This window comes from Harmonia axyridis, chromosome 1 (assembly GCF_914767665.1).
Source record: "Harmonia axyridis chromosome 1, icHarAxyr1.1, whole genome shotgun sequence".
NCBI classification, from domain to species: domain Eukaryota; kingdom Metazoa; phylum Arthropoda; class Insecta; order Coleoptera; family Coccinellidae; genus Harmonia; species Harmonia axyridis.
In genome coordinates this window covers 63,217,860-63,237,053 of record NC_059501.1, presented here as the reverse complement: position 1 = coordinate 63,237,053, position 19,194 = coordinate 63,217,860, and the positions used below count along the sequence as shown (strand labels likewise).

The 19,194-nt window shown below is 34.8% G+C and overlaps 1 protein-coding gene across 1 annotated transcript in view; it reads right to left on the bottom strand.

Annotated features, from left to right (window-relative positions):
- Positions 1 to 411: 411 nt before the first annotated feature.
- LOC123685655 (homeobox protein Nkx-2.1) overlaps positions 412 to 19,194 on the bottom strand; it is a 67,358-nt gene continuing 48,575 nt past the window's right edge. The window contains exons 6-7 of the mRNA XM_045625433.1: positions 13,682 to 13,768; positions 412 to 1,498 (exon numbers count right to left, since the gene is read on the bottom strand). Coding sequence (XP_045481389.1) covers positions 1,238 to 1,498; positions 13,682 to 13,768 — 348 coding nt within the window. The 3' untranslated portion in view covers positions 412 to 1,237. The remainder of the gene's footprint in view (positions 1,499 to 13,681; positions 13,769 to 19,194) is intronic.

The window sequence follows — 19,194 nt, the reverse complement described above, 5'->3', positions numbered from 1 at the left end:
CACTTGGTACCTGGTGATGACAACGTCAAAACAAAAATTTCTTGAATAAACTTAGTAGATCGATGTCGAACTCACTGTATTTATTTTTTGAAGATGATTACTTTGCCTAAGCGCGAGCACTAGCTTGTAGAACAATATGCGTATTAAGCTCAAGCAATATCAAGAAGCTTGATATCAGTCAAGCGATACATATCTCAAATCAAGTCATGTCAAGTATAGTTGGCTAAAATATCAAGCTACTAGACTTGATGAATCCCAACAAACTTGACACTTGACTCTGATTAGTCTGTCAGGTTCGGTGTTTTCAGAGTTGTGTTTCTGTCAATGTCAGATATGAATAATTCTGACGAATTTCGTAGTTTTCATTTTTCGCTTTATTTGTGAAATTGTCTCATAAAATTCCTTTAGTTTGAATGATTTTTTCCCAATAATGTGAAAAACAGTTACTAATCCGATTAGATTGAAAGCAAACCAAGTAAGTCAGCTGATCAATGATGCTGAAAGATTTACATAGCCGTTAGATATACTGGCAGGTTATAGACCTAGTTTTGATCAAATCAAGAAGGTTGGTAGTAATAACAAGATTCTTATTGAATTTGAATTGAGTTTTTATTCGATTTTATTTATAAACACACATGTTATAATATTGTGCAACATTATATACTAATATTATGTACATTGTGAGAGATTCTTTGAAATTGAAATCGATATCCTTATTGAAATATTCGATCGAATACCCAAGACGCTAAATATTATATACACTCAAGAAATTTGTACAAAACGATAAAAATCTACATTCACTGGAAGAAAATTATATTACATATCATTAATTCACTACAATGAGAAAAAACATATCTTCTAATCATTGCACTATTAATCTCAGATTTTTCCGAACTCATAACATTTCCTTTTTTTATTTGAACATTTTTCAGTCGAGTTGATCTAATGGGAGTGTTTTCTACACTTTTCCCAGTGAAAATTTTTCAAGAAACCTCTGATTTATATCTTCAAAAAGCAGAGAACTGTTATAATTCAGTGCCAGTACCAATGGCAAAATTTCAGAGGTCTTCGAATACTTCTTTTTGACGTGTGAAGTAGCGAGCAGTCCAAACTTCATCAAAATTCCAATCGTCAACCAACTTCATGCACATCTCTATTATGTCCGACTAATGTCCGTCTAAAGCACTACTCGTCACACATCATCACTACTGTAAACTATTCCAAACTGCTCGTGTCACTACCAGGCTCTAGTCTGTAACGGCAAATATGTACCACCGCACTGCTGCTGGTAGTTGCCTTGCTGTCTGTAGGCCATGGATAAGCTGCTATTCGCCATGCACTGAGCCTGCTGTTGGCTCTGACATGCTGGGGACTGCTGTGTTCTGCTAGTGTCGACAACTGACGATGAGGATGTCTGGTTGCTGCCAGATCCACCAGAGCATGGTTTGCCGTCTTTTACCAGTACAGGGACAGCCACTCTTCTTGGGGAACTGGATGACTGAAATAAAAAAAACTATATGTAGACAAAAAACAATATAAAGACCATTAGGGCATATTACACGTATAGGCATTAAGTTTCTAGAGGACAATGACAATCAAAAAAGTTCACAAAATAATTTTGAATGACCGTAAAGTGTTAATCGAGATAGCAGACATTGTGAAGATATCATCTGAACGTGTACATCATAGCATTCACGAATATTTGTACATGAGAAAGCTGTGTGCAAAATGGGTGTCGCGCGAGCTCCCAATCGATCAAAAGCAACAACGTGTTAAAGATTCTGAGCAGTGTTTGAAGCTATTTAAGTGCAATAAATCTGAATTTTTCGATATGTGACAATCGATGAAACATGGCCCCATCATTTCACTCCGGAGTCCAATCGACAGTCAGCTGAGCTGCACACTATGAACCGAATCCAAAGCGAGGAAAAACACAACAGTCAGCTGGCAAGGTTATGGGTTCAGTATTCTGGAATGCGCAAGGTATTATATTCATTGATTACCTCCAAAAGGGTCAGACCATCAACAGCGATTATTATATAGCGTTATTGGATCGTTTTAAGAATGAAATCGATAAAAAACGGCCCCATTTGAAGAAAAAAAGGTGCTGTTTCATCAAGATAATGCGCCGTGTCACAAATCAATGAAAACAATGGCAAAATAGCATGAATTGGGCTTTGAATTGCTTCTGCATCCACCGTATTCGCCAGATCTGCCCCCCAGCGACTTTTTCCTATTCTGAGACCTCAAAAGAATGCTCGCTGGAAAGAAATTTAGCGCCAATGAAGAAGTAATCGCCGAAACTGAGGCCTATGGTCGTTGTAATAGTACCCTCTTCAAATGGCATTCTTTTGATAGCCCACTATGTGAGTGTGGTGTAGAAGAAACTATTGACCACTTGGTGAATAATTGTCCGATTTATAAATTTCATGGTGGTTTCCAAGCTATCCATTCAGTTTCAGATTCTTTTTTAGAATGGGTAGTTAACTTCAAATCGATATAATGAAAACTAATATTTAGTACTCCTTTCTGCTTCTGTTTTTTTTTGTTTTAGGAACCAATTGGAAATTATAGAGTCGTCAACCCATGAAGAAAATTTTGTTTTGTTTGAAGAGGAAGTCCTTCAATATAAATTATGTCAGCTTATTCTGTAAACGTTTACACAAACCAGTCACTACACCGATACGGGGTTTTTATCTGTTCTCTTGTATCATACGTTGAAATGTATGATGCCCCGTTACATTTCCTCTGCTAATACTGAGATTCATCGACACATATGCTTGATTGTTTGAAATTAATAATTTGTATTGCTCTTTCTCAAAAGAATATATATATATTGAATGAAATATATTTATTTGAGTGATTCCCGATTAAATATGCAAATTTGAATATTTGGAATCCGATATTTTTCCCGATTGTCGAATTTATAATAACCAGAATATTTATCATTTTCTGTATCTATACCTGCTGAAATCCAAGGTTTGTCTTTCCTAGTGTCATCCGTTGTTTCACGTCGTTTGGTGCTCTTGAAGTTTGTTTTCTGAATTTCTGATATATTTAGGTATTCATCTTAATATATTTTGAGTTGATGTGAAACCTTGATTCACTACGGGACATAAGAAGTGCGTTCTTTGTGGAGAAACTCGCGAATTGAGTGAAATATCGTACCTATTACTGATATGTTTTCATTTCCGCGCGCTGCATGTCAAATTTTATAGATCATGTTGGGGACAAAATTTGCTTACTGAAAATGACATATGCTCCCTCTATCAATGTTTATTACTCTGAGCTTATGAGAATTAGATCCGGAATAGGCACTTGTTCTCGTTTCTCCGGAGATCATTCGATCTCCAAAAGTTCTCAAGAGCATTATTCTCGGTTTTTGGAAGTATTCGATTACGCACGATACTAATCGATGGCGTAGGCAACTACAAGGAACAAATCGATCTAACTAGCAGAGGAATTGGGCACCAGGCGTGCTGTCCACACCAAAGCAAATCCTATAATTCGTCAGATAATCATTTTTGGATTATTCCCGGGTCAGAAATGACATTTGAATAATTTCAAGCTCGAACGGAGTCCTTAAATCATGTTGAGGCCAGTTGGTTCATACGAATGGGGTTTTAACAATTGACCCGAGCCGTCGCCAACTGCAGGCGGGAGAAATTCACAGGGCTGCCAACTTTATGTACACTCGGGGGTCGTTCTACGCTAGGGTCGTGACGTGGCCACTTGAAACTGCGTGTGTTTTCAAGGGGTTTGCCGGTCTCCCCCCATTCCTGCTTCCTACGCTTGCTGGCGTCTCTGAACGAGCTCCCAAAAACGAGAATACGGCATTTCATTTTATATCGACATATCCGACAGGAATGCGATGTCTGGATCATTAAATCGCATGAAAAACTAGCCTGTCAATACGTCAACCTGTCAATGAACGTGTTCAATTGATGTTTTCAAGATAAAATTCTTTATATACACCTATTGAATTACCTATATATTCATTATTCAACTGCTTTTGAGCAATTAATAGTTGGTATCTATTAACGAACAACGTGAGTTATGTCACTACTGTAACTCACTACAATAAATCGTAAAAGATGTTTCTCTATTTCAGTATCGTAACGAGTTCGTTACAGCTCTAAAAACAGTGCTGTAATGAACTCATTACAGTACTGTTTTCAGTTATATTTTTCGTTTTGTGGTTGTCTACACAGACTTTCAATCCTATCAAAATTCAACACATCAGTTGTCAATATAATATAATTTGGATTAAGTGAAATGATTTGTGACCTTATTCGCAATTTCTCTTAATTCTGTTGCTTTTTAATTGATTTCGGCATACATAATTCACGAATTTAATGCGTAATTATAAATTATTTCCAAATTCGAATCATACGATACAAATTCATATTCCGTAATCTGTCAATTTTCGTTATAGTCACACTTAGATGTCTAAAAACCTGATTAGCTTTTGTTTTGCCTATTTTGAGAATATTAGTTTGAGCTTCTGATTGGCTAGGATCGGGTTTTGATTGATGTATCCTGTCAAAATCAAAGGAAAAAAGATCGAAATGACAGGTATGACATTGAGGTGCCGCCACGAAATAAAACTAATATTTCATTCCTAAAACTTGATTGAAATGAAGAAAATATCGTCTAACTCTAACTCTTGCGTTCGAAAACTCGCTCCTTCGTCGCTCTTTTTCGAATTTCGCATTCGTGTTGGAATAGGAGCCCATTCTGCAACTTGTTTTAGAATATACTATTCTATACTCCTATCGAATTATATATTCATTATTCAACTGCTTTTGAGCAATGAATAGTAGGTATCTATTAACGATCAACGTGAGTTATAATAACTCACTACTGTAATTCACTACAATTAATCAGAAAAGATGTTTCTGTGCTTCTGTTCGGTTGGCCAAAAGTAAAATGCATTGAAAGCCTGTTGTGTCTACTTATAACTGTAAAACTTTCAGACAAGACGGGAGATTTTTCAGATTTATACCTACTTGATTTCGAGGGATCGCGTCTGTTTCAGATACCATACATCGTTTATATTTGACATTTCTCTCGATTCCCGGCTTTCGTGACCTTTGATAAGTATACGACATAGACCTAATATCAAATATGATACTCAATAAATTGATAAATTTGAATTAATGATTTGGAGCAGTGTTTGTTTATGTGCAATACACCTTTTTTTGCGTCGATATGTGACAATGAATGAAACATGGCTCCATCATTTCACACCGGAGTCCAATCGACAGTCAGCTGAGTGGATTCCACACGATGAACCAAATCCAAAGCGAGGAAACAGTGAGCTGGCAAGGTTATGGCATGAGTATTCTAGGATGCGCAAGGTATAATATTCATTGATCACCTCCAAAAGGGCCATGCCATCAACAGCGATTATTATATAGCGTTATTGGGCCGTTTAAAGGATGTAATCATTAGAAAACGGCCCCATTTGAAGAAAAAAAGGTGCTGTTTCAACAAGACAATACGCCGTGTCACGAATCAATGAAAAAAATGGCAAAATTGCTTGAATTGGCCCTCGAATTTCTTTTGCATCCAACGTTTTCACCAGATATGACCCCCAGCCACTTTTTCCTGTTCACAGACCTCAAAATAATGCTCGCTGGAAAGATATTTAGCGCAAATGAAGAAGTAATTGTCGAAACTAAGGCCTATTTTGAAGCGGAAGACAAATCGAACTACAAACATGGTATCGAAAAGTTGGAAGATCGCTATAATCGCTGTATCGCCCTCGAAGGCAACTATGTCGAATAATAAAAACGGATTTTGCCAAACAAAAATGGGTTTAACTATGGTAAACCGGAGACTTTTCAATTGGCCTGTTATATTGTCCGAACTCGAAGTGAAATCCTAAATTGCTAAATAGGTATGTATTATTAAAATAAGCAAAAATAGAGACGTAATCTAAAACGATTACGATAACATGTATGAAGAAATCAAATAACAAACAAAACATGTCATCGCGACTACGAAATACACGCACAGTATGCCTCGTTCCACCGTTGCACATTACATCACGACAAAGAGAAAATATTACCCAAAGCCGGGCCAATTGCCGTTTTGATTTTGTATTGTTTAACAATAGAGAACAAATGAGATTTTTCAGGGGTCTCTAGCGTCAAAACTAGCCTATAGAAAAACGTTTGCCTATTGAACTTTTTGTTTGGAATGACTTGGACTAAAAAATGTCAAAAATTCAGCCAATTCGACGGGAGGCCAGTCATTTCATTGTCCTTTCATTTGAATTTTCATCGACTGAAAACCGAATCAACAATTGCATAATATATCCTAATATTTAATTATATTTTGGTCTCGGAATAGTTATTTATAAAACAAGTGCAGAAGGCATTGGTATTCTTCCACGAGTTCAAAATTCAAAAACGAGCCACGAAGTGGCGAGTTTTGGAATGAACGAGTGGTAGAATGAGCCTTCTGTACGAGTATTATACATTGTTTTCTCTAATTCATTGCATTTTCATTGAAATTAATGAAATATTTCCATAAATATATTTTAGTGATTTTTGCATTGAAAAATGTTGGTTGGCAGAACTGATTCCTTTAAGGCAAATTGATGAATTGACAGATAAAGCCGTGGCGGAAAGTTCGGAGTACCAACATAGAATAATAAAATATAATCATGAAAACTGTGCGTTTCTGATATATTCTCGCACGATTTTGTTCTACAAGATGTGGAAGAATGAACGGAATAACCACAGAATTAGAGAAAATTGATATCCTAAATTGCTAAACATGTATCATTAGAATAAGCAAAAATAGTGTCGTAATCCAAACCGATTACGATGACATCCATGAAGAAATCAAATAACAAACAAAACATGTCATCTCGACTACGAAATACACGCACAGTATGCCTTGTTCCACCGTTGATTTTTCAAAAACGTGTCGCCTGCACATTACATCACGACAAAGAGAAAATTTCGCCCAGAGCCCGCTAGATCTGACCCTGATGTCCAGTCGACGACGAAGTTGGACAAACAGAACGGCCACGTCACCTACACACGTACAGCTTCTGTGTGCTTTAACCGGGCCTTCGGTAAATACCATCCTTGAGCAAACAGAGCCATTTCAAAAGCTTCTCTCCCGTTGTCTACCGTCTTCGTTGACGGCCCGTTTCTTTGGGGAATTCGAAAACAGACGCGCCTGACAACCTGCCTGATTGCGATCTTATTTTTTTTCGAATTCCCCTTCTCTTCTTATTTAATTTGGTCCCATTCAATGGTGCGTAACTAGTTGATGTTTTCCTAACGGGCCCTTGATTGGACGTGAATGGCTCAATTCGGTTAGTTGATTCGATATCCGAGTGGATCGAATTAAGGTGATTGATCGATAAAGTCATTTCGAGCGTTCCATCGATATGATGGATGCTGGAAGCGTGTTGCTCCTCGATTAATTGCAGGTTATATGGTGGGTCACCATGGTTTTTCTTATAACAGGCCAACTGAAAAGTCCCCGGTCTACCATAGTAAAACACATTTTTTTTGGCAAAATTCGATTTTATTATTCAACATAGTTCCATAGTTGCCTTCGAGAGCGATACAGCGATTATAGCGATCTTCCAACTTTTCGATAGCATTTTTGTAGTACGATTTGTCTTTCGCTTCAAAATAGGCCTCAGTTTCGGTTACTTCTTCATTGTCGCTAAATTTCTTTCCAGCGAGAATTCTTTTGGGGTCTGAGAACAGGAAAAAGTCGCTGGGGGCCAGATCTGGTGAAAACGGTGGATGCAGAAGCAATTCGAAGCCCAATTCTTGCAATTTTGCCATTGCTTTCATTGATTTGTGATAGGGTGCATTGTCTTGATGAAACAGCACCTTTTTTTCTTCAAATGGGGAAGTTTTTTAACGATTTAATTCTTTAAATAATCCAATAACGCTATATAATAATCGCTGTTGATGGCCAGGCCCTTCTGGAGATACTCATTGAATATTATACCATCCGCATTCCTAATGCCATAACCTTGCCAGCTGACTGTTGTGTTTTTCCTCGCTTTGGATTCGGTTCATCGTGTGCAGTCTACCCAGCTGACTGTCGATTGAACTCCGGAATGAAATGATGGAACCATGTTTCATCCATTGTCACATATCGACGCAAAAAATTCAGCTTTATTGCACTTAAACAGCTTCGAACACTGCTCAGAATCTTTAACACGTTGTTGCTTTGGATTGTCAGCTCGCGCGGCACCCATTTAGCACACAGCTTTCTCATGTACAAATATTCGTGAATGATATGATGTATACGTTCAGATGATATCTCCACAATATCTGCTATCTCTATCAACTTCCCTTGACAGTCATTCAAAATTATTTTGTGCACTTTTTTGATTTTTTTGTCGGTGACTGCCTCTTTTGGGCGTCCACTGCGTTCACCGTCTTCGGTACTCATTTCACCACGTTGATTGTTTCAGCCGGTTTTAACAACTCATAATACACTATGCCGAGCTGGTCCCACCAAATACTGAGCATAGCTTTGGAACCGTGAACATTCGGTTTGGCCGTCGACGTGGAAGCATGGCCGGGGTATCCCCATGATTTTCTTGGCTTGAGATTATCGTAATGAACCCATTTTCCCTTTCCAGTCCCAATGCGATGCAGAAATCCCTTTCGTCTTTGCCTTGCAAGCAGTTATTCAAAAGCAAACAAACGCCGTTCAACATCCCTCCGCTTCAACTCGTACGGCACCCAATTTCCTTGTTTCTGAATCATTTTCATGACTTTTAGGCGTTTTGAAACGGCTTGTTGTGTCACTCCCGATGATCCTGCCAAATCTTGTTGCGTTTGACACGAGTCTTGATCAAGTAATGCCTCCAATTCTTCATTTTCGAAAACCTTCCCTCTTCCACCGTCAAAATCACCGTTATATAACATATAAAGTTCACTTGTCCAATTTTTGCTCAATCTAAGAGGTAGGTTAGGTGTTAAACCATTTTAGAATCCTTATAAAATGCGCTACCTTTCCACTGGCCAAACTGATGATAATTTTTTTTCAGTAGAGTCAGTATAAGTTGGCCGAAATATTAATATTGAATAATTGGTTCGGCAAAAAGTGATTTTATCCTTCAAGCTGGAGCGGAGATTACAGGTTACAGAAGCAAACTTCAGAATAACATAGGAAAAGTGAAATAGGAAAAAGTAAAGATTTGTAGCAATAGAAGTTCAAAAATAACCACTGGAAGTGCATTATCTTGAATAAAAAAAAAAATATAATTCGAAAAATACACGACTAGGATTTTTTTTAATATTCATCTGATGATCATTATGACTTAGCCTGTGACCCTATTCCGGTCCACGTCGTCTTCTTGGACACCCTGTATACATTTCATTTGAGCAACGTGTCATTGCAACTTTCCCTTTTAGAAACGAAACGTCTTGTTATTATATTTGGCAACAGTCTTATTTTTCAACGAGTTCATCAAGCCAGCACCATCTGATGCCACCGGAGCCAATAAACGACCATATTAAAACACTTACATCCGTCGGAAACATATCATTTGAAGTCATCACGAAGACGTGATCTGCTCGCATCTAATTGAATATAAGATCCAATCATCCATCAAGTTATTCTTTATCATGTTTGTCGCGAGCTGCAGTTCATCTAACCCCCGCACTTGAGAAAAGCTGACGACCGGAAGGGAAGAATTGGCAAAATGGAAATAAAAGTGAAAGAAGATGGGGTATTGCGTCCGAAACACTCGATATCGATTTGGGGATGGATTAAGTCAATTCAATCAGGAAAGTTTAGCAGTCCGAGCACGAAGAAGTGGTCTAATATATTATACGTTATTGGCCTTCACACAAACATGATTTAAGTCCTCTGGACTTTATCCACAGTGTACACTAATGAATAGAGAATCGAAAAAAATTGCCAGCAAATTGGTGTTCCATAATTGGAGGAACAAATGAAAATCAGATATGCCTTGGATAAATCGAATCTTTATAAATCATTGCTACAGATTGGATTGGATTTTTATGATAATTTAAATTTGTCCGATGATTTCGAGAAAATTCATTGAAATATTTTTCTTAAAATTGTTAACAGATAAAATTACAAGAAACCAAAAAGTTGAGTATAAATAAAGATATATTTTCTTTTCACATTTTTCTAAACGGTAGTTTAGAAAAATACTCAACTTTTTGGTTGCTTGTAGTTCTATCTGCTACCGATTTCAAGGAAAATATTTCAATCAATTGTCTCGAACTTTTTTTTTCTAAGGGAAAAAGCAGGCACTGTTCCAAAAACAACCGATGCTCGGGTGACCAGCATTATTTAAAAAAAAATTCATCAGTGAACACACCAGTTTACAAATGTTATTAGAGCTTTCATACTATGATTAAGAAATAAATTTAAACAAAATTTTGCCGATACAAATTCACAAACACAAAAACGAAAACGAAAATGTAACTACGAGGGAAATAAACGTTCTAAAAAAATTACATATAACTTAAGATATACACAATGGCAAAATTAGGGGAACAGATAAATTATCAACGAAGTTTGTAGTCCATTTGCTCTTGAACCCTAAGACCGATTTTAGCAATTATTTTTTTGAATTGTAGCTTGATTCATCATTCACTTTCTTTTTTGTTATATGCAGTGGTGAACAACAAAAAAATATGAAAAGTAGGGTTTTACTCAGAACACTCTGGGACGTGATTCGTCGATAGACGAGAATGTTTATGAACATCATATAGGGTAAATGCACTGGTTAGCCGACCGGCACTGGATCTCGACCATTCCGTGCTTTGAGATAAAATAATAATAAAAATATATCATGTAGTGCAAAATATTTCCGACGTACGTGTTCTCGACCATTCTACCCTTCCAAGATAGTTTGCATAGTAGGGGTATAGGTCAAAGTTTTCGCGCTAAAAATTAGTTTATAATCGTCTATCATAGAAAAGTGCTTTGTGATATATGACCAGAAAACAGTGATTATTTCTTATTTTGAATGAATCATGTGTGTATATTTTGTTCCATATGAACTATAAGACATATTTTTGAGTGTATTTCAATCAAGAAGCAAATAAATGTATATTTTTTTGTTCAATATTCGGCGGTCGCGAACTGGTATTGGAAAATTTCTTTCTTTTATTTCTCGACCAAAGTGGTCGAGAACCAATATGTTACTTCAATAATTGTTTATTTCAACCGATATATTTCTATTGGATCATTTTCGTTTTTTTTCGATACCCTGATTCATTTATATATCTACTTTCTGAATAATAGTTTGAGACCACCAAATTAACGTTGAAACACTTATTTCTACCTTTTATTTATTCGCGGTCGAGAACCAATTTGATTGTACTTAATTCTCGACCACTGGTGGTCGGTGTTTTATATTTTATTTAATCATAGATTTCTAAATAGATATTAAGAGCAAAATAACCAAAAAATGTTGTACGAGTTCCAATTTTGAAATATTTAGATATAGAAAGTGGAAACTTTAGCAGAATAAGTTTTTTTACGTTCCGAGTGTTTTTTACTTAATTACCTCATCTGAAACCCATTTGAGTGATAGGTAGTGATGTCGATGGTACGGTACGAAAGTAAGTACTAATCACTCAACTCGCTCTAAAGTTTAAAATTACTAAAATTTTTAAGTAGAGCTGCAACTATTATGAGTGGTCGAAAACTAACACAAAAATGGTCGAGAACTCTGCGGCGTGGTCGAGAACCGGAGGTTTTAGAGATTTTCTATATGTTTCCACGCTTAAAATTATATGACAAATCATTTAAAACTCTCCAAAGAATCGATGAACACCAACACCATTAAAATTTGATAAGTTTATGTGTGAAAAATTCGTGCTCGAAATCGATGTTTCTGTTGACTGGTCGAGAACCAGTGCATTTACCCTATTGCCTCATCTTTTCTGAAAATTTTCTCTTGTTATTTTTTGCGATATCTTAATTTTGAGAGAAATTGCAGCACTATGTGGTACTATTGTTAGACGAGAAATTAATGTTTTGAATCGCAAAGCGCGCTGTAGAAAAAATTATTAATTTCAACTTTCATATTCAATCTTTTGTTGGCTTATTTGTCACTACACAGGGTTAATCAGAAGTTTGTTGTTGTACCCTAATTTTGAAACTAATTTCGTTGTCAAATTTTTTCAAATTATCAATTTTCATCAATATCCATTTATCTTCAAGTGCACTAGGTTTTTTTTTCAAGAGAGAAATGAACTTGTCATTGACGGTTTACTTCAAGAAATGGATTTTTTCAAGATGGTAATCGAAACCTAATCGATAGTACGAACCGACGTATGCAGACAGTAAATAAAAAAACATTAATCTGAATTTAAAAAAAGAACGTTTCTTTACGTTATTAACATTACAGTTGAATTGATTTGTTTCGAAGTTTTACTTGAATTCAATAAGTTTTATTATAATTATTATTTACAAAAGAAAAGAGTAGGTGTTTCTTCCTATAAACTCAAGATTACAAAAAGAAAATGGAATTCATAAACTACTAAAATACTAAAGAAACCTGCACATATTCAAAGTCACTCAACTAAGTAAAGTGGAACTGACAAAATAAATACTTCCCAAAATAATAAAGAAACCCGGACACAATCACAGTTAATAAACTGCTAAACAGATAAAGGCGAGTTTATGGCACAATGAGCAAAGCCATATCGTAAAAAATTATTCATTTTTTTTAATTGTGTATACTGTTTAATTGTCCCTTAAAAATGAACTAGTAGGCTAACACCCAGTTGATGCCGTCATTAAAATTTTAATCCTCCAATAGGTTCGTCCTATTGGCTTCCTGCACCGTTCAATGAAGAATTGAAATTTTAATGCGGCATTTAATTATAATGAAGCTTCCTGCAACTGGGTGATAAAGTCATGAATCGAAAAACTGTTGAAAAGGAATGGTTCTTGCTGAATATTGGTAAATTTGAAAAAAAATCATCACGAAATCACCCCACAGGATGTTTCAAAATAAGGGTTTAACAACAAAATTCTGATTAACCCTGTGTAGTAAAGTTACTATTGAGCCAGCATTCAACAAAATATTGAAAGTTGAAATTAATAACTTATCTACAGTTAACTGAAAGAATTTTGAAAATTAAGCTAAAAATAAGAAAAATTTTACCAAACATTAACTTGTTGTTGTTTTTTTTTGCATCAGGGTGTATAACAAAAAACAAAACTGAGATTTTATACGTTCCCCTAATTTTGTTGGTATATTTATTTCGGTAGATAGGAGAAAATTAAATTTGAATTACTGAATATGTTTCCCGTGGTGTTTATTAGAAATCAGTAAGACAACCAAATCTCTTTCGTTTCGAAATTCCGTAGATACCTCAGCATTGCGGATATACTTCCGCATACTTCCCGCACTGAATGCCTGTTGAAACAACATTTCTCACCTGATTGCAGAAGACAACAAAGCGTTAACCTTCACAGTTCACAACTCAACTGCCTTCGTAACCTGCGCGTCTAACCATTCAGAAATAAACGATAGTCAAACGCCCACAATGTTCGAAATAAGATTAAGGACTTATCTCAAGTGAGAATATTTTCGCTCACGAATTCCATTGATCTAATGAATGGGCTTTTTGTTATTATAGGATCAGCAGAAAAAATGAAAACGTGGAATGGACTGCGATTGATTTCTTACCTGGTTGTGTTGGTTTTGTTCAGCCATCGCCTTTTCTTTGGCCTGTCGTTTGCACTTGTACCTGTGGTTCTGGAACCATATTTTCACCTGTAACAACAGAAAAGAGGTTATTGAACGCCTGAAAAAACAGAGCCATGGGGTTCGATAAAATGAATCGAATTCCGATTGGAATATGGGATTCCTCTCAAAAACTTTGAAGTGTGAAAAATAGTGGATGCGTTTTAGTGAATGATGCGATTTTTTTCGATTATGTCTCAATGATCTTGAATAGACTGAAGATATGGAACCAACCATTAATTCCCTATGCTTTAGGTAGGTATCTTCTACTTATGGATCTGAAAATTCTGGGAATCCCCCTTTTTTTTATATCTTTGGCAGAATTAATTTCTGGTCAAACATATTCAATAATTCTACTCAATATGCTTTATGGCCTGTTCCACCACTTGCTGATAAAGTGCTGGATAAACTATTCATAACTCATCTGACATATACATATTCCAAAATTATGTTTCACATGTGTCGGATAGGTTGAACTGGCGGTTAAACTCCAGGATAATTCAGCACAGAAGATTCGTCTTGAAGAATAAATGAAATTTTCCTAATATTTTTCTTTTCGAATGTCGTTCGCTGCAGAGAAACAGGGTGTTGAATATGAAAAATTAAAAGTAATTTTTATTCATAACTTAAACAAGTTTTCAATTAAATTTGAAAGAATATTTGTGCTCAACAGGTGCCTTATTTCGAGAAAAAAATCTACATTTTCAGTTGCCGACAGTGGCGTACAATAAGAGCATCCTGGTCTCATTTCTTCCCTATTTTTCACGACGCTGGTGAAATAAGTAAAATTATGCTTTTTGGAGAAGTTGTAAAAATCTATTAGGTTCAGTAGTTTTTACAGGACTAGACTGGTGAGATATTTTATTACCGTACTCAATATTGTAAGAAACATTTTTCCGACTAATATAATAATAATAAAAGCCTTTATTGGATAGATGCATAGCTTTCTACTCGGGGGCGAAGTCTAGCAATGCTATTCAACTCAATCCACCGAGTAAGGATAACACAATAACCTGATTCACATTGAATAATCACATAATAAATCAGATTGGTATGTAAAATCTGTTTCTAAATGCATAATGGAATAAAAAAAAATTATACTCATTATTACTAGATTACTAGATAATGAAAGATTCTCCAAAAGGAATTATTAGAATATAAATTGGTTGTAATGGCAACATTGTACTATCTTTTGGCATTTTTTGTATCATTTGTGTTCAGTAGATTATGCCACTCAATGATAGAAATTCATGGACGACATTATTTAGTTGATCGACTCCTTGTTTATCGTATTGTAGATAAATTTGAAAGTGGTATCACTATCGAGTACGACTCAATACTTGGTTCTGATGTATCGTGTGAAAAAAATTCTCTTTAAAAATTGGATACAATGCGACAAATAGTGAGTCGATTAACTGATCTTCCTAAATATTTCTCAGTATCAACAAATGTGCACTGATTGTGATCAAACTATTTAACAATTTCTAAACCTTGTTGAAGCATGTACTTTTGCTCAATTAGATGTCCTAGCCTATAGAACACAAATGACACGAAAAAAGTCATTGAATAATAAATAGTGTGACCATTATTAATATTTGAAATTGTATAATACCTATTGGAAAACCCTATAGATGTATACAGGGTGAGCAAATTTCGATGTTTTAGCACTGCAACTTTGGAAGAGGAGATCTGATACCCCATGCGTTCTCGTTTTCTTCGTCTGGGCAACTTATAATAGTAGAATTAATTTTTGGCCATCTTCTTTCGTTTTCGAATTAAAATCAAAAATTGAAAAAATGGCGATATCTAAAAAAAATATATCTACGCTAATACTGAACATAGAGCTCTGAACTCAAAACATTATAAAGGCACTTTTCACGTAAAATCTAGTGGCGTGCTCATCTTTACCATTTTTTGAGAACTCAATTTTTACTGATTTCAAAAGTATACCTACAACATCGTATGGCTTTTATCAATATAAACTCGCTTTACTCGCTGAAGGGGCTCCGCCGCTTGAACCCCCTCACTTTATGATACTATATGATCTACCGGTATACCGGTAGATCACTCACTCGGTAAAAAAAAATTTTTTCGAACACCTAGATCGTGCGCTGATTTCAGATGATCCACCCGGTATAGTCGTTTGATTCGAGGAGGGGTATTCCATATGACTTTTTTTCCTGGGACCTACCATTTGGCCCCTGCCCACATGAAAATATTTGATACAAATAACTTTTCAATACGACAAAATGGTTGAAAGAAAGAGTATCAAAATTTCTATCATTAAAGAAAATATCAAACCCCAAATATCGAGATAATAACTAATCAAATATAATATTGTGACCCTCAGTAGATTTTTCGTCGTGGTACTTTCAAATTGCCCACGGAGGAATGAGCCTCGAATGTCAAAATAATCCGAAACACCCCGTATACTCGAAAACCGCTAGGAGAATCGAAGGTTTGGAAGTTTTCCCGGGATCTCGGGACGATTTCGAGGGGGGTCTTATTCTTGTCATTTTTGCTCTAGATGGTCCCCGTTTAGACTACATAACTGGATTCTTAGCGGAAAGGCTACATAAGAATAATAGAAAATTGTCGAAAACCTTTTATCATATAAGAGTCTCAATATTTCTACGGTTTCAACCTTGATGAGCACTTTAAATATCTCCTCTGATTCAAAAGTTGTAGTGCTAAAACATCGATATTTGCGCACCCTGTGCATATTTGATGTAATATTCCGCAACAAGATAATAGATAGATCTAATAGTCCATGAGGAATCGGCGCATGAGTACCGAAAACTATTACACCTCAATTTTTTTATGTGATCCTCTTCAAATTGTCCTACTGATAATATAAATGCATGTTGCCATGGGGCAACCCCGGGCCATATTGTTTAAACCGAAATTGTTTAAACAATTGCAAGGAATTGTTATTTTTCAACCGGAAAAATTTTTTTACATTCTGTATTGAAATACAAATAAAAAAGGCCTTCTGACTTTTTAGGATAAAGTTGATATTTTCAAAGATATGAATTTTTAAAGGTTCGAAAAATCTCAAATTTGGGTACTTTCGACCCATGAAAAATATATTAAAAAAAATAAATAAATATTAATAATATTTTTTTCTTAATTCTTCATACAATAGTTAATATTATTGTAAATAGAGATCTTAAAAAATTTCATTGTTTATACTCACAAGTATGCGTCGCTTACCTTTAAATATCGCCGTCTCTCTCTGACTCATGCGCTGCATCGGCCTCTCTGTGTCTTGAATCATTATTTATCATCTATCTTAAAAACTATCAACTTTATCAAGATTTTTAAGGAGAGCAATGTTATTATTAAATTAAATTTTCTACAATTTGCTTTTGTATAAATTTTTTCTGAAATCAATTTTTCAAAAGTTATTTAAACATAAATCGGAACATGTAATTAAAATTACTTTTTTATAAGTTTATGTTATTTTTTTATGGTAAAACAGAGAATAATTACATTAAATAATTTCTTCAAACGAAGGTTATAGATGGTGAATTATGAAATAATGAAACAAGATCTAAAAATAAGTATTTATTTATCATCAACGTCATTTTTATAAATCATATTCTTACAGTCTTCTGAATCACAACCACATAGAAGTATGCAACTAATGTTATTTTTTTGACAATAACAAGCTTTCGTTTTACAAGCTTTTTCACAATTACACGGTTTTTTAGGATTAGTTGGAAATGGGCTTTTGTTCATAAATAACGGTAGTAAAGTACCATTCTCTAACTTGTATCCGAAATTTGTAAAATATAATAATAATTTCTAATTTTCTAATATTTCATATTAGATTCAATGCATTCAATGCAAAATAACTTTTGAAAATTGATTTCAGAAAAAATTTATACAAAACAAATTGTAGAAAATTTAATTAATAATAACATTGCTCTCCTTAAAAATTATATAAAGTTGATAGTTTTTAAGATAGATGATAAATAATGATTCAAGACACAGAGAGGCCGATGCAGCGCATGAGTCAGAGAGAGACGGCGATACTTAAAGGTAAGCGATGCATACTTGTGAGTGCGCGAAATTAAAAATTAAAAAACAGGTTTAAACAATGAAATTTTTTAAGATCTCTATTTACAATATTATTAACTATTGTATGAAGAATTAAAAAAAATATATTATTAATATTTATTTTTTTTTTTTAATATATTTTTCATGGGTCGAAAGTACCCAAATTTGAGATTTTTCGAACCTTTAAAAATTCATATCTTTGAAAATATTAACTTCATCCTAAAAAGTCAGAAGGCCTTTTTTATTTGTATTTTAATACAGAATATAAAAAAAATTTGTCCGGTTGAAAAATAACAATTCCTTGCAATTGTTTAAACAATTTCGGTTTAAACAATATGGCCCGGGGTTGCCCCGTGGCAACATGCATTTATATTATCAGTAGGACAATTTGAAGAGGATCACATAAAAAAATTGAGGTGGAATAGTTTTCGGTACTCATGCGCCGATTCCTCCTGGACTATAAATAGAAAACGTTATTGATAACGGTTCAATTATACTCAGAACTTTTTACAATCAATTCCGAAGACATGATCTTATTCTACGAATACCGGCACAGAAAATCGATTATACTTTCCTTGGATATCTGGAAAACTACTACGTAAGAAAGTCGTGAAACCACAGAAGGAAAGAACATCATTCATGAAGTGTCCCCTCATTCACTATTGAGTACCCCGAAGACTTGGTAATTAAAATTGCTGTCGTGCAGTGATCTCGAGAATATGCAAACACATCATTCAGGTGGGTAATAAGGCTTCCATGTTGCATATGTGGTGGCTGTTGACACACTCTACACTAACTAACTACCGTTTAGATTATACGCAGTGTCTACTCTCGTGTATGAGTGTTTCTTACTTCAGAGTGCGAACGGAGAAAAATAGAAAAATTGATGCAATGAGTTAGTGTTATCCAATGAAAACATTGGTTCGATTGTACTAGGTATAAATTTCTTGTAGTTATAAACTGGAAGAGTATTATGATGAATTAGTTTGGATTATACAGTAGTACCTACTCCTGAAAAAGGTTTTCAATCACAGAGAACAAAAATAGTGTACCTACATTCGAAAAGGTTTTTTTTTCAATATTAACCACTCGGAATAGTTGCTGACTGATGTAACAAAGTTATGGTGAATGTTATTGAAATTCATTTCTTGTCTAAGATTATATACATAAGTATAAGTTGAGCAATTGAAAACAGCTTACCAAATGTTGTAAATGAGAATTTATGTAGTTTTAGCTATTTCTAATTGGATAACCTGTACATTATGCACTGGTTTGCCTATAAACGGAGAGAGTTAGTTATGTATGGTATTTGAATCAAAATAAATTCCAATAAGAAATTGATATTGAAAATGCTCTCCTATTAGATACCTTATAAATGTAATATATTCGGTCAT